This window comes from Schistocerca americana, chromosome 4 (genome assembly GCF_021461395.2).
Source record: "Schistocerca americana isolate TAMUIC-IGC-003095 chromosome 4, iqSchAmer2.1, whole genome shotgun sequence".
In the NCBI taxonomy this organism is placed as follows: domain Eukaryota; kingdom Metazoa; phylum Arthropoda; class Insecta; order Orthoptera; family Acrididae; genus Schistocerca; species Schistocerca americana.
In genome coordinates this window covers 319,612,358-319,624,967 of record NC_060122.1, presented here as the reverse complement: position 1 = coordinate 319,624,967, position 12,610 = coordinate 319,612,358, and the positions used below count along the sequence as shown (strand labels likewise).

At 43.4% G+C, this 12,610-nt stretch overlaps 1 protein-coding gene across 1 annotated transcript in view; it reads left to right on the top strand.

Moving 5' to 3' along the window:
* Positions 1–12,610, top strand: part of LOC124613981 — a 199,194-nt gene that overhangs the window by 97,086 nt on the left and 89,498 nt on the right. The window contains exon 3 of the mRNA XM_047142768.1: positions 8,628–8,764. Within this exon, the coding sequence (XP_046998724.1) occupies positions 8,628–8,764 (137 nt within the window). The remainder of the gene's footprint in view (positions 1–8,627; positions 8,765–12,610) is intronic.

The window sequence follows — 12,610 nt, the reverse complement described above, 5'->3', positions numbered from 1 at the left end:
AGTGAATAATGAAGCTACTACGTGCTCAATACAACAAAAAAACAGACCTAGTTCGGCACTCTTCAATCAATGGTGACACACTGTTAAGTGTAGACCAAAAAAGACTAATATGCCGGTATCAGTTATTCTGTCTGCAGCTGCACTACTTTATCTAGCTCTTCCATAATCTGATTCAGCTTACATAGAAGGGCCCTGAAATACCATTGAAAACTGTAATTCTTGTTTGCACTTTATCAAGACTTGCGCCATCTGTAATACATTCAGCAAACTAGAACGCTGTAGTAAATTTCCAGTCCCCCAGCGATGCAATGCAAACTGGGCGCTGCGTCCGCTGGTTGATCACGTGACGTAGAACGGCTGTAAACAGGACAGGTTCCTGCTTTAGCCTGTAAAACTGGATCGTGTGGGCAGAAGCCTTGGTGCACGTCCTCGATATCACTCGCTAACCAACAAACGGTCACGTCGCCCTCTGATCTTCACACCACAAAAGGATAAGCAAGCTTCTCTACGCTTACCAAAACAGTAGCTCAGGCTATTTTTTTTTTCTTTCTTTTCCAGGTTGCTGTCAAAACTGCCTTGCCATGGTTCCTTCACACACTTTTATTGAAAGTATTGTCTCTCATAAAACACCCTGTGAGGGCAGAAACACGTACACACCGGTCGTACAGAAATGGCCAGATATAATAAATAAATGCATAAGAAGTTCTCGGTTTACTTGCCGCGTCAAATTTGGATAAAATCCCAAGCTTTCGATGACTACCTCCGTCATCTTCGTCAGGGGTAAAACTGACTGACTTTGTAGTCATAATAAATAAATATCCAGACTAATTCGAAATACACAGAACTGTAAAACATACAGCTGATTGGAGCACGTTTCTGTTGTTTCACGGACTTTTACACGTTTGATGTAGTAACTGCCGAGGGATAATAACCTAACGTGCTCAATATCCCACAGTACTATACGTCATTTAAAACCAACGAGGCTACTTCTATTGATGAAATGACTTACGATAGTCTAGTATATTCCCTAATCAGGCTTACAGGAAGATGTGATTGCGTGGCAGATTGCGAAAAATTGCTGCTTGTACCAACGAACTTAACGAACTGCTATTTGCTTTGCGTATGAGACTAAAATAGCAATTAACATAAAGTAATTATCAGTATTACATAATATTTTTCCTTCCAGCTCCGTTCAGTTAAGCTGAACAAACGTAAATTTAGAGTGCTTCCAATTAAACTGGCTATCAGCAGTGCAGCATAGAAAGAACATCGAAACTCTCGTAGAGTATGGATAGGCTGGGCAGACCAAAACCAAGGACCTCAACATTTTCTTCTGCTAGTGATCTCAGAACAACATGTGTCGCTGTAGTAGTTGGGATTTCTGAAGATCTGTTAGGTAATAGTGACCTTTTCTGTTAACAACAGCCGGCCGCGGTGGTCTAGCGGTTCTAGGCGCTCAGTCCGGAACCGTGCGACTGCTACGGTCGCAGGTTCGAATCCTGCCTCTGGCATGGATGTGTGTGATGTCCTTAGGTTAGTAAGGTTAAAGTAGTTCTAAGTTCTAGGGGACTGATAACCACAGATGTTAAGTCCCGTAGTGCTCAGAGCCATTTGAACCATTTGTTAACAACATAACGAAAATCATTTGTAGTATCACATCACATCTTTGTCGCAAACGACTGGATTTGGAAATTACAAGTGTTTCTAATGCTTATGAAGATAAATCAGATAGAAATAGTCGAATAAGATTTAGAATTACAGCGATTGATGATATTACACAATAGCTTCGTTCGCTGTTCTACAATGCTTAGCACGTTTAAGCCGAACGTTTGTGTGTACGCGCGCGCGCGGGTGTGTGTGTGTGTGTGTGTGTGTGTGTATGTGTGTGTGTGCGCGCGTGTGTGAAATCTTATGGGACTTAACCGCTACGGCCATCAGTCCCTAAGCTTACACACTACTTAACCTAAATTATCCAAAGGATAAACACACACACCCATGCCGGAGGGAGGAATCGAACCTCCGCCGGGACCAGCCGCACAGTTCATGACTGCAGCTCCTTAGACCGCTCGGCTAATCCCACGCGGCAGCTGAACGTTTGACGCACCACACATCAAATTTAATTGATTTAATGGACATCCACTACAAAATGCCATCCATTCTTAAATGTTCTACCACTTTAAGACCCCTGTAATGAAGAAGGGCTACACTTAAATTCTGTAGGGGCAGAAATATCTGATCACTTAGCCCAAACAGCAGAATAGTTATTTCAGCTGGGCTATGACCAGTTCTTTCTCGATAGCTCTGCTACATTGCATTCAGCTCTCCCGTCTTACTTGGTCCCAACGAATTATGATAAAACACAAAATTTTAAGGACTCATTGGAACATTCTTAATATAGAGCGCTTACATTGAAACTAAGAATGTGCGTGCGTGTGTGTGTGTGTGTGTGTGTGTGTGTGTGTGTGTGTGTGTGTGTGAAACTGATCGAGAACGACCTTTGAAACCGCAGCTTCTTCATACCGGTTTCCTAGCCTTGTTACCTTAAGGCGTGGCGCGAAAGTTGGCACAGGTACAACGTCTCCGGTAGGGCGTGTCCTAGATAAGCACAGCTCAACATATAGTGAGCGAATACAAGGGAACACACTACCGTACATTGCAAACCCTAGCTTTATATTGTTCATCATCGAACTCCGTAACTTTAAATATGTTTCAGGACGTTCTAAAAAGTAATGGCAGTTATCCAAGATTTCGATTTATGCCTTTATTTATGTACATGTCACAACAAGTAAGTTCACATTCGTTGATCAGTATTACAATGTGGACAGCGACGCTTTCGTTTGAGTACAGGTTCATAAAAACAAAGCGTGTTCAAACTAAAATACAAAACACGCCAAGTTTAGCTATTTCATTAAGGATAACAACATATTTTTATTTATTCATCCACAGGAAGCAGTATTGTTTCTAGTTATCTTCCGTACTGATATCCTTAATTGTATGCGCATGTAGTACATTAATTTCGTGTGTCTCAACGGCCTAGAGCAGGTATTACAATTGGACGCCACTTCAGTGGCTACGGTGCGCCACAATAATCCCACTGCGACCTGAAGTTTAACGTGAAATACGAACAACTTGTTCCTGGTGAATGTTTATATCACTGAGAGATGAAGGCTCGATTAAAGCCTATTGATATATTTCGCGGTGCGACCAGGATTCGATCCCGCGGCCTTTGTGTTCCAGACCCCCACTTTACCACTATACAACCATACCCGACTCATATGAACTGTACAGTGTTTTTACTAACACTATATACTGAAACCGACCGAAAGCCACATGCCACTATTGTTTTTATAATTATTACAATTTTGGGTCGAGAAGATTAGATGATCAAACTAAACATTCAAATAAGAAAAATATTTAAATTATACCGACAAAAGAAATTCACCTTGGCCGCCGGGACAAAAATTTCCTTAATTACATTTTCAATACCTTTCTGTAGGTCGACCACAACAGGGAATGGCGCAGCCTCGTACAGGTATGTAAGTGTGGTGGATCTTGGAGTTCTGCACAGTCACCGAATATTTTCCCAGTGATTTGTTTCCGCTGCTTCAGATTCTCTTTGTTGTTCGTCACTCCATCCTTTTGTCTTACAGGGCAAATCGTGAACGACGAAAAGTTCTTCATCCACTGCCTTATACTGAGCTACTCAGAGAGATGATGCAGCGGTTAAGACATGGGCGTGGAGTTCGGGAGAACGGTTGTTCAGATCCCCTTTCGCGGGAATTTTCAACGCATATGATATTGTTCAGACAACAGCAGCTGTCGTTCGAAAGTTTAGGTCAAAACGTGCTTGCTTAGAAGATGTGGAACGCTACTTTTAAAAACCGTTGCGGATGTAGCCTATTGTGAAAATTGTGCATTTACTTAATACCGTAACAAAAACGCATCTACTTTGATTTTTATCATTGGCAACAAACCAACGTAAGTTTCAGATTTTCTGTTATGGCTTTACAGACTAGTTTCCCTGTCTCATTTCTATTCGTTGGCTCCTTCTCCATCTACAACAACGTACATGCTGCTGAAGCCATCATACGGTGCATGACGGAGTGTATCTTCTATCATTGCTAATCATTACCTTCCCTGTTCCACTCACAAATGGAGCAAGGGAAAGCTTCTATGTTGTACTACCGTACGGACCTTGATTTCCCTTATCTTGATATCGCGGTCCTTACGCGAAATGTTCGTTGATAACAGTAGGGTCGTTCTGCAGCATGTCGCAAATGCCAATTTCTAAACTATCTCAATACTATGTCGCGGAAAGAAAGTCGTCTTCCCTACAGGGATTCCCAGTCGAATTCACAGGGCATCTCTGTAATACTCACGAGTTGATGGGATCTACCGATAACAAATATAGCAGCGCGCCTCTGAATTGCTTCGATGCCTTCCATTAATTCGAGCTGCTGGGGATCCTAAACACTCGAGCAGAACTCAAGAATCGGTGACACTAGACTTCCGTGCGCGGTCTCCTTTATAAATGACCTGCGCTTTCCTACAATACCTACAATAAACCAAAGTCGACATTTCATCCTCCCTACATATAACCTTAAGTGCTCGTTCCATTTCATGTCGCTTTACAACGTTACGTCTAGATATTTTATCAATATTACAGAAACACTCTTCGTGTATTTGACATGACTGTAATTACATTTTAAGTGATTTTTCGACTAGTTGAAATTTAGTGCTTGTTCTTGGTTGCATAAATTTCGACTAGTTGAAATTTAGTGTTTGTTCTTAGTTGCATAAATTTCGTCTGAGAAATTGGTATTAAAGCTAACAATCGACCAAAATCAGTCGTAGAAATTACTTATTGCGTGATTCTCTTTAGCATAGTCTCTTTAGACTATCGTCAGTTTTATTGTTTGTTGTTTGCTGCCTTCACATACTCGTATATCAGCGTGTGTGTGTGTGTGTGTGTGTGTGTGTGTGTGTGTGTGTGTGTGTGTGTGTGTGTACGCTTGTATCGGTAAGGCGTAAGCACAAGATGTGTAGACATAAAATTTTAACTATCACAAGTAATAATTTGAAGACGTCAGCTGAAAAAAAGGCAAGAGACAAGGTGTTTGTTTTGAGAAATTTCACAGTAAATTTTCAATAAAATCTCTTGAATAAGATGTTTCAAATATAAGCTATGTGATTTTTCGTTTATTCAGACAATTCGTTCTTTTCAAATGTGTATACAGTAAGAAGCATATTTTTAAAATGCTTAATTCTGTCTAAAATCTTGACCTTAAAAAAAATTCGTCAGTGGATAGTTAACATTGTTTACCTGCAAATTGAGCGCATTTAACATTAGTTATTGACTTACCACTGTTTACCTGCTGGGAGAATTAACGAAATATCACTGCGAAAATTCTCAAAAATACAGATTTAAAAGATCTGAATTGTTTCAGTTTTTTATATTAAGATTGGCATTAACAATCTTTGCACTGCTGAAGTATAACAACCTCAAAAGTTAATCTTTGATTCAGCACAACATAAACTTAATTTTAACAAACACCTTACAACAGCTCGTAAACAATATTAAAGATGGCCCTTAACTTTCCTGCCAATCACCCCGTCGTGTGAATTCATGTAATCAATGTTGACGGGTACAGTACTGTATAGTTGGTTAAATAAATGTTCATATTTAACTGATTAGTCATACCCTTAGAAACGCTTTCGCGTTCGACAATATGTTAGGATGCTTTTCTAAGAGTAGCTATCAAGATCATCTTCTGATTCGTAAAAATCGTCCCTGAAAACCATTTTCCTGGAACCAGCACCACACGCGTTATCACTACCGGCAGCTATCGTTCCTGGAACTTACCACTGTTTACATACACACATCTTGACAATGTTGTCGTTAGCGAGAATCCGAAATTAGAGACAGAGCTGTCCTTTCTCTGCTTATCGTGGAAGTACTAACTGATATCAATAAAGCACATCGCTTACCATGTTTTGCAAGCACCAGGTTTGTTTCTTATCGAATGTCCCTTACTAGTGTTGACAGACGAGGTCTTAATTTGTTTATTTTCCGATAGACGTAAACAGTCCTGGTATACATTGCAATCCCCGCAGCAAAGCGCTAGAGGAGCCAAAAGAAAAATAGCGCAGCCCATCTCTTCTTAAACAATGGAATGCGTCAATTTATTCCAGTTCATCCAGTATCGTATTACAGTATCGTGCTGCGGGAATTGCAGTGTGTGTCAGGACTCCAGACGTGTACATGCAAACAAACAAAAATATAGTTACTTAATTCTATTTTTAGTGGTTATAATACGGCAAGATTTGCCGCTATATATTTAATATTCTGTAAATTCTTTTCTATTTATCTTTATATTAGATCACTGTTTACGATGCACGAATGGATTATTAATCACTTCATTGACTGATACTGGCTAACACCATGTACTAACAATTTCTGTAATACGGTACATTTGCGAGCAAGAGCCGAGCACTGACAGAAAGGGCGACGTAGGCTGTGTGTTGCTCAGCAGCCACTCTCGGCTAAAGAGGGACCGGAAAGAGAGTTGTGTTCTGCAGCGGCAGACATTTGCTGTCCTTAGAGAGAACAGGGCGAGGACACGGCGGTTTGTAATGCTGAAAGCCGCAGAACCCCCGTAGCGCATACAGTGTGGGTGGCAGGTTACACTCTGGTGCGACGAAGATAATTTCGGAATAACGTATCTGGTGAAAGAGCATTAGGGGTGGAACAAGGCGCCGGACGCTGTGGCCGAGCGGTTCTAGGCACTTCAGTCCAGAAGCGCGCTGTTGCTATGGACGCAGGTTCGAATCATGTCTCCTTTTAGTGCGAAGGAGTGCAAGGTATCACAAACAACGGCCGCGAGCTGATCTCCAAGGTATCTTCTCATGGGAAGTGATAGGGTATGCTTCCCAACGAAAAGCAGAGACATGTATTTGATTGGCAGAGCACTAAGGATATAGGAGGGAAAATGGAAACTTCTAGAAAATTTTCTGAAAAGACGATGACCTTCAGGTGATTTTCTGGCAGATTCATGACCCAAGTAGTCATAGATAATGGTTTTGTAACGGCCTCTGAGATTTAGAGACTGACTGCAAACGTAGAAGCTCCGTGTCCAGGAGGGAGCGGGTTTAGAGTGTCAAGAGGCTCTTCCCTGTGGGCATCGATCGAAGGCAATTCCCTCCGGCGATCGATCGAAGACATTTGCCTACGAGGATCGACCTAGAAACCTCACTGCTGAGAGACACAGTGGAGAATCTGGCGGTTAGATTTTGAGAAGTCTTGCCTGCGACGTAAGGGGTGCGTGAAGTCGTTTCTCTGTGAACAGAGTTGTTATTTTCTTTACTCGAGAGAGACTTCTTTGCCGGCCGCTGTAGCCGACCGGTTCTAGGCGCTTCAATCCGGAACCGCGCTGCTGCTACGGTCGCAGGTTCGAATCCTGCATCGGGCATGGTTGTGTATGATGTCCTTCGGTTAGTTAGGTTTCCTTATTTCTGAGTCTAGGGGACTGATAACCTCAGTGCTTAGAGCCATTTGAAAGATTCTTTACACCTCTGTACAGTCTAACGTACACTGACGTGCTTCTTTATAGAAGAATACTTGTGCCGAATTTCTGTTCCTGGCTAGTGAACAAAGAGAAATCTTGACTCGTGTTCTGCCTTGTACTGAGGTAATTGCAGCCCTAATAGTTTGCATACGGCACATTGTGTCCAGCATGTAGGCAGTGAATTGCAGCTACGCCGCAAACTGCACAGCAGCCAACGCCCCAACGAGCAGATCACCAGTTCAGTGTAACTGCTGTCCGTACTACAACAGGTGATATGTGCACTCCAGTCAGACGGATAGGGGAACACTCCAATAAACGGGTTGAGACCCGTTTGCTTGTACACTGAGTTTTTTTTCTGAAAGTGCCAGTCAGGGTGTAGGTCTTCTTTTTCTCACTACTAATCGGTAGCAGCCACCTTTGTGTCCGTCTAATAAGGGGGAGGAGGGGGTGGAAATGTCTAAAGAAAATCAAATATATGCTCTTCTGATCTCGAAGTTACGTTTAGGGTAGAATCCGACATAGTGCGCTTGATTTTACAATTTTTTTACATATTTTATGTTTTTGAGAACAAATGATTTACGAAACTTCCTGGCAGATTAAAACTGTGTGCCGGATCGAGACTCGAACTCGGGACCTTTGCCTTTCGCGTGAAAGTGCTCTACCAACTGAGCTACCCAAGCACGACTCACGACCCGTCCTCACAGCTTTAATTCCGCCAGTACCTCGTCTCCTATCTTCCAAACTTCACAGAAGCTCTTCTGCGAACCTTACAGAAGTAGCACTTCTGGAAGAAAGGATATTGCGGAGACATGGTTTAGCCACAGCCTGGGGGATGTTTCCAGAATGAGGTTTTCACTCTGCAGCAGAGTGTGCGCTGATATGAAACTCTGCACTAGCCCGCGAAAGGCAAAGGTTCCGAGTTCGAGCCTCGGTCCGGCACACAGTTTTAATCTACCAGGAAGTTTCATATAATTTCTTGTATGTTGTATTTGCAGGTGCTCTCTACATAAGCTGTGCTTTGCTTTAGCGTTTGTTGCAACAGTTTTTGGTGTTGTGTTGCAGGCCGAGGCCATGGCGAACGAGCGCACGCCTCTGCGTGGCGCCGAAGCCGGGCCGCAGTACGTCTTCATGACGAACCCCAACAGGCTGTACCGCACCAGGATACGGCAGTTCCAGTGCTGCATCTGCGCCGGACTCCTGTGAGTAGCGCCGCCTCGCACGTCAAACAGTGACCGCCATTTTCAGGCACTGGCAACGCTACCATCAGACAGCAACGTCTTTATCCTTAAGTCATCAGTGTTCTGACTGGTTCGATATGGGCTGTCGCGAATTCTTCTCTTGTGCCAACCTCTTCATCGCAGAGCAGTATTTGCTCCCTGCTTACTCATTTGTTAGATATATTCAAACCTCTAGCTTGACTTTCAATTCTTACCCACTACAAATCGCTCTAGTACAGTGGTAGGTATTCCATGATGTCTTAACCCAAGTCCTAACATCCTGTCTCTTCTTTTTCAATATGTTCGTTTCTTCGCCAACTCTGTAGAGAATATCCTAATTCCTTCTCTTATCAGCCCCCCCCCCCCCAAATTTTCACTATCCTTCTATAGAGCCGCATCTTAAACACTTCTGTCTTATACACTACTGGCCATTAAAATTGCTACACCAACAAGAAATGCAGATGATAAACGGGTATTCATTGGACAAATATATTATACTAGAACTGACATCTGATTCCATTTTCAAGCAATTTGGATACATAGGTCCTGAGAAATCAGTACCCAGAACAACCACCTCTGGCCGTAATAACGGCCATGATACACCTGGGCATTGAGTCAAACAGAGCTTGGATGGCGTGTACAGGTACAGCTGCCCATGCAGCTTCAACTCGATACCAGAGTTCATCAAGAGTAGTGACTGGCGTATTGTGACGAGCCAGTTGCTCGGCCACGATTGACCAGACGTTTTCAACTGGTGAGAGGTCTGGAGAATGTGCTGGCCAGGGCAGCAGTCGAACATTTTCTGTATCCAGAAAGACCCGTACAGGACCTGCAACATGCGGTCGTCTATTATCCTGGTGAAATGTAGGGTTTCGCAGAGATCGAATGAAGGGTAGAGCCACGGGTCGTAACACATCTGAAATGTAACGTCCGCTGTTCAAAGTGCCGTCAATGCGAACAAGAGGTGACCGAGACGTGTAACCAATGGCACCCCGTACCACCACGCCGGGTGATACGCCAGTTTGGCGATGACGAATACACGCTTCCAATGTGCGTTCACCGCGATGTCGCCAAACACGGATGCGACCGTCATGACGCTGTAAACAGAACCTGGATTCATCCGAAAAAATTGACGTTTTGCCATTCGTGCACCCAAGTTCGTCGTTGAATACACCATCGAGGCGCTCCTGTCTGTGATGCAGCGTCAAGGGTAACCGCAGCCATGGTCTCCGAGATGATAGTCCATGCTGCTGCAAACGTCGTCGAACTGTTTGTGCAGGTGGTTGTTGTCTTGTAAACGTCCCCATCTGTTGACTCAGGGATCGAGACGTGACTGCACGATCCGTTACAGCCATGCGGATAAGATGCCTGTCATCTTGACTGCTAGTGATACGAGGCCTTTGGGATCCAGCACGGCGTTCCGTATTACCCTCCTGAACCCACCGATTCCACATTCTGCTAACAGTCATTGGATCTCGACCAACGCGAGCAGCAATGTCGCGATACGATAAACCGCCATCGCGATAGGCTACAATCCGACCTTTATCAAAGTCGGAAACGTGATGGTACGCATTTCTCCTCCTTACACGAGGCATCACAACAACGTTTTACCAGGCAATGCCGGTCAACTGCTGTTTGTGTATGAGAAATCGTTTGGAAACTTTCCTCATGTCAGCACGTTGTAGGTGTCGCCACCGCGCGCCAACCTTGTGTGAATGCTATGAAAAGCTAATCATTTGCATATCACAGCATCTTCTCCCTGCCGGTTAAATTTCGCGTCTGTAGCACGTCATCTTCGTGGTGTAGCAGTTTTAATGGCCAGTAGTGTATTTTCCGGTTTTCAATTGGTGAGAGGTCTGGAGAATGTGCTGGCCAGGGCAGCAGTCGAACATTTTCTGTATCCAGAAAGGCCCGCACAGGACCTGCAACATGCGGTCGTCCATTATCCTGGTGAAATGTAGGGTTTCGCAGAGATCGAATGAAGGGTAGAGCCACGGGTCGTAACACATCAGAAACGTGCATTCTGAGAAATGTCTTCCTCAGATTAAAGTCGATGTTTGATACTAGCAGATTTATCTTGGCCAAAAGTGCCTTCCTTTCCTGTTCTAATCTGCTTTTTATGTGTTCCTTTCTTCGTATGTCGTGCGTTATTTTGCTTCCAAGGTGCCAATATTACTTAACTTTGTGGTCCCCAATTTAGAGGCAGTTTTATTGCTAATCTTACTTCTGCTGCTCGTGATTCCTTTTGTCTTTCTTCCGTTTACCCTCAGTCTATGTTGTGTACTCATAAGAGTCTTCATTGTATTCAGTATGTCCTAAAATTCTTCACTTTCACTGAGGATAGCAATGTCGTCAGCTAACACTGCCATCGAAATACTTTCACTCTGAATTTTAGTTCTACTCTCGAACAGTAGGGGTGAAAGACTGCTTCCCTGTCTTACTCAGATGGTTCAAATCTCTCTGAGCACCATGGGACTTAATATCTAAGGTCATCAGTCCCCTAGAACCTAGAACTACTTAAACCTAACTAACCTAAGGACATCACACACATCCATGCCCGAGGCAGGATTCGAACCTGTGACCGTAGCGGTCGCCCGGCTCCAGGCTGTAGCGCCTAGAACCGCTCGGCCACACCGGCCGGCCCCTGTATTACTCTTTTTAGTCTAAGTACTTCGTTCTTTGCCTTGCATTCTTATGTTCTCTCTTAGTTCTAGAAAATATTGTCTTCCATGTCACCCACCTTTCACTATAGTTCCCTATTATTTCTTTTCTAAGTACTTCTAATAAGTTCAAATCTCTCTGAGCACCATGGGACTTAATATCTAAGGTCATCAGTCCCCTAGAACCTAGAACTACTTAAACCTAACTAACCTAAGGACATCACACACATCCATGCCCGAGGCAGGATTCGAACCTGTGACCGTAGCGGTCGCCCGGCTCCAGGCTGTAGCGCCTAGAACCGCTCGGCCACACCGGCCGGCCCCTGTATTACTCTTTTTAGTCTAAGTACTTCGTTCTTTGCCTTGCATTCTTATGTCCTCTCTTAGTTCTAGAAAATATTGTCTTCCATGTCACCCACCTTTCACTATAGTTCCCTATTATTTCTTTTCTAAGTACTTCTAATAACCTGCACCATTTTACGTTATCAAAAGCTTTTTTCCAGGTCTACAAATTCTCTGGACATGTCTTGGACTTTCTTGTTTCCGTTATAAATAACAAAATCCAAAACCAAACTGATCACCATCCAACAGATCCTCAGTTTCCTTTTCCGTTACTCTGTGTATCACACTTAGCAGATTGGATGCAAGAAGCATTAAGCTAATTGCGATATAGTTCTCGTACTCATCTGCAACGTGTTACTGGTTGGAATAATGCACATTACCACGCAAAATCCGTCTGCTTCTGACCTTCAACAACTTTATTCAAGAACAATAATTAAGAAGAATTGTATTCAAAGGAACACAAACATAAATAGAAAATGATGTCAACGTAAAACAAATAACCCTATAAGCGACGAAAAACGCATCGACGAATCTGTTGCTTGATTACATTACCAATTACAGACTGGACTGAGTAACAACGATGCTACAAAGTAACTATGATTTCTGAGGCCAAACTGTGGCTTCCACAGATAACTGCGACACCTGATGGCAATTACTACATCTGCTGTTAGTGGTCTGGAGGTAAGTATGATCTCAGGGACAAGCCATTTAGGGTTTGAACTGATACCTCCGTGATCCATTATGATTTCTGCAGTTGCATATGGTTTCCAAGACTAAATTGGTCAGAAAGACTATTATCTACGGTGACAAATGTGCTCTTCGGGCG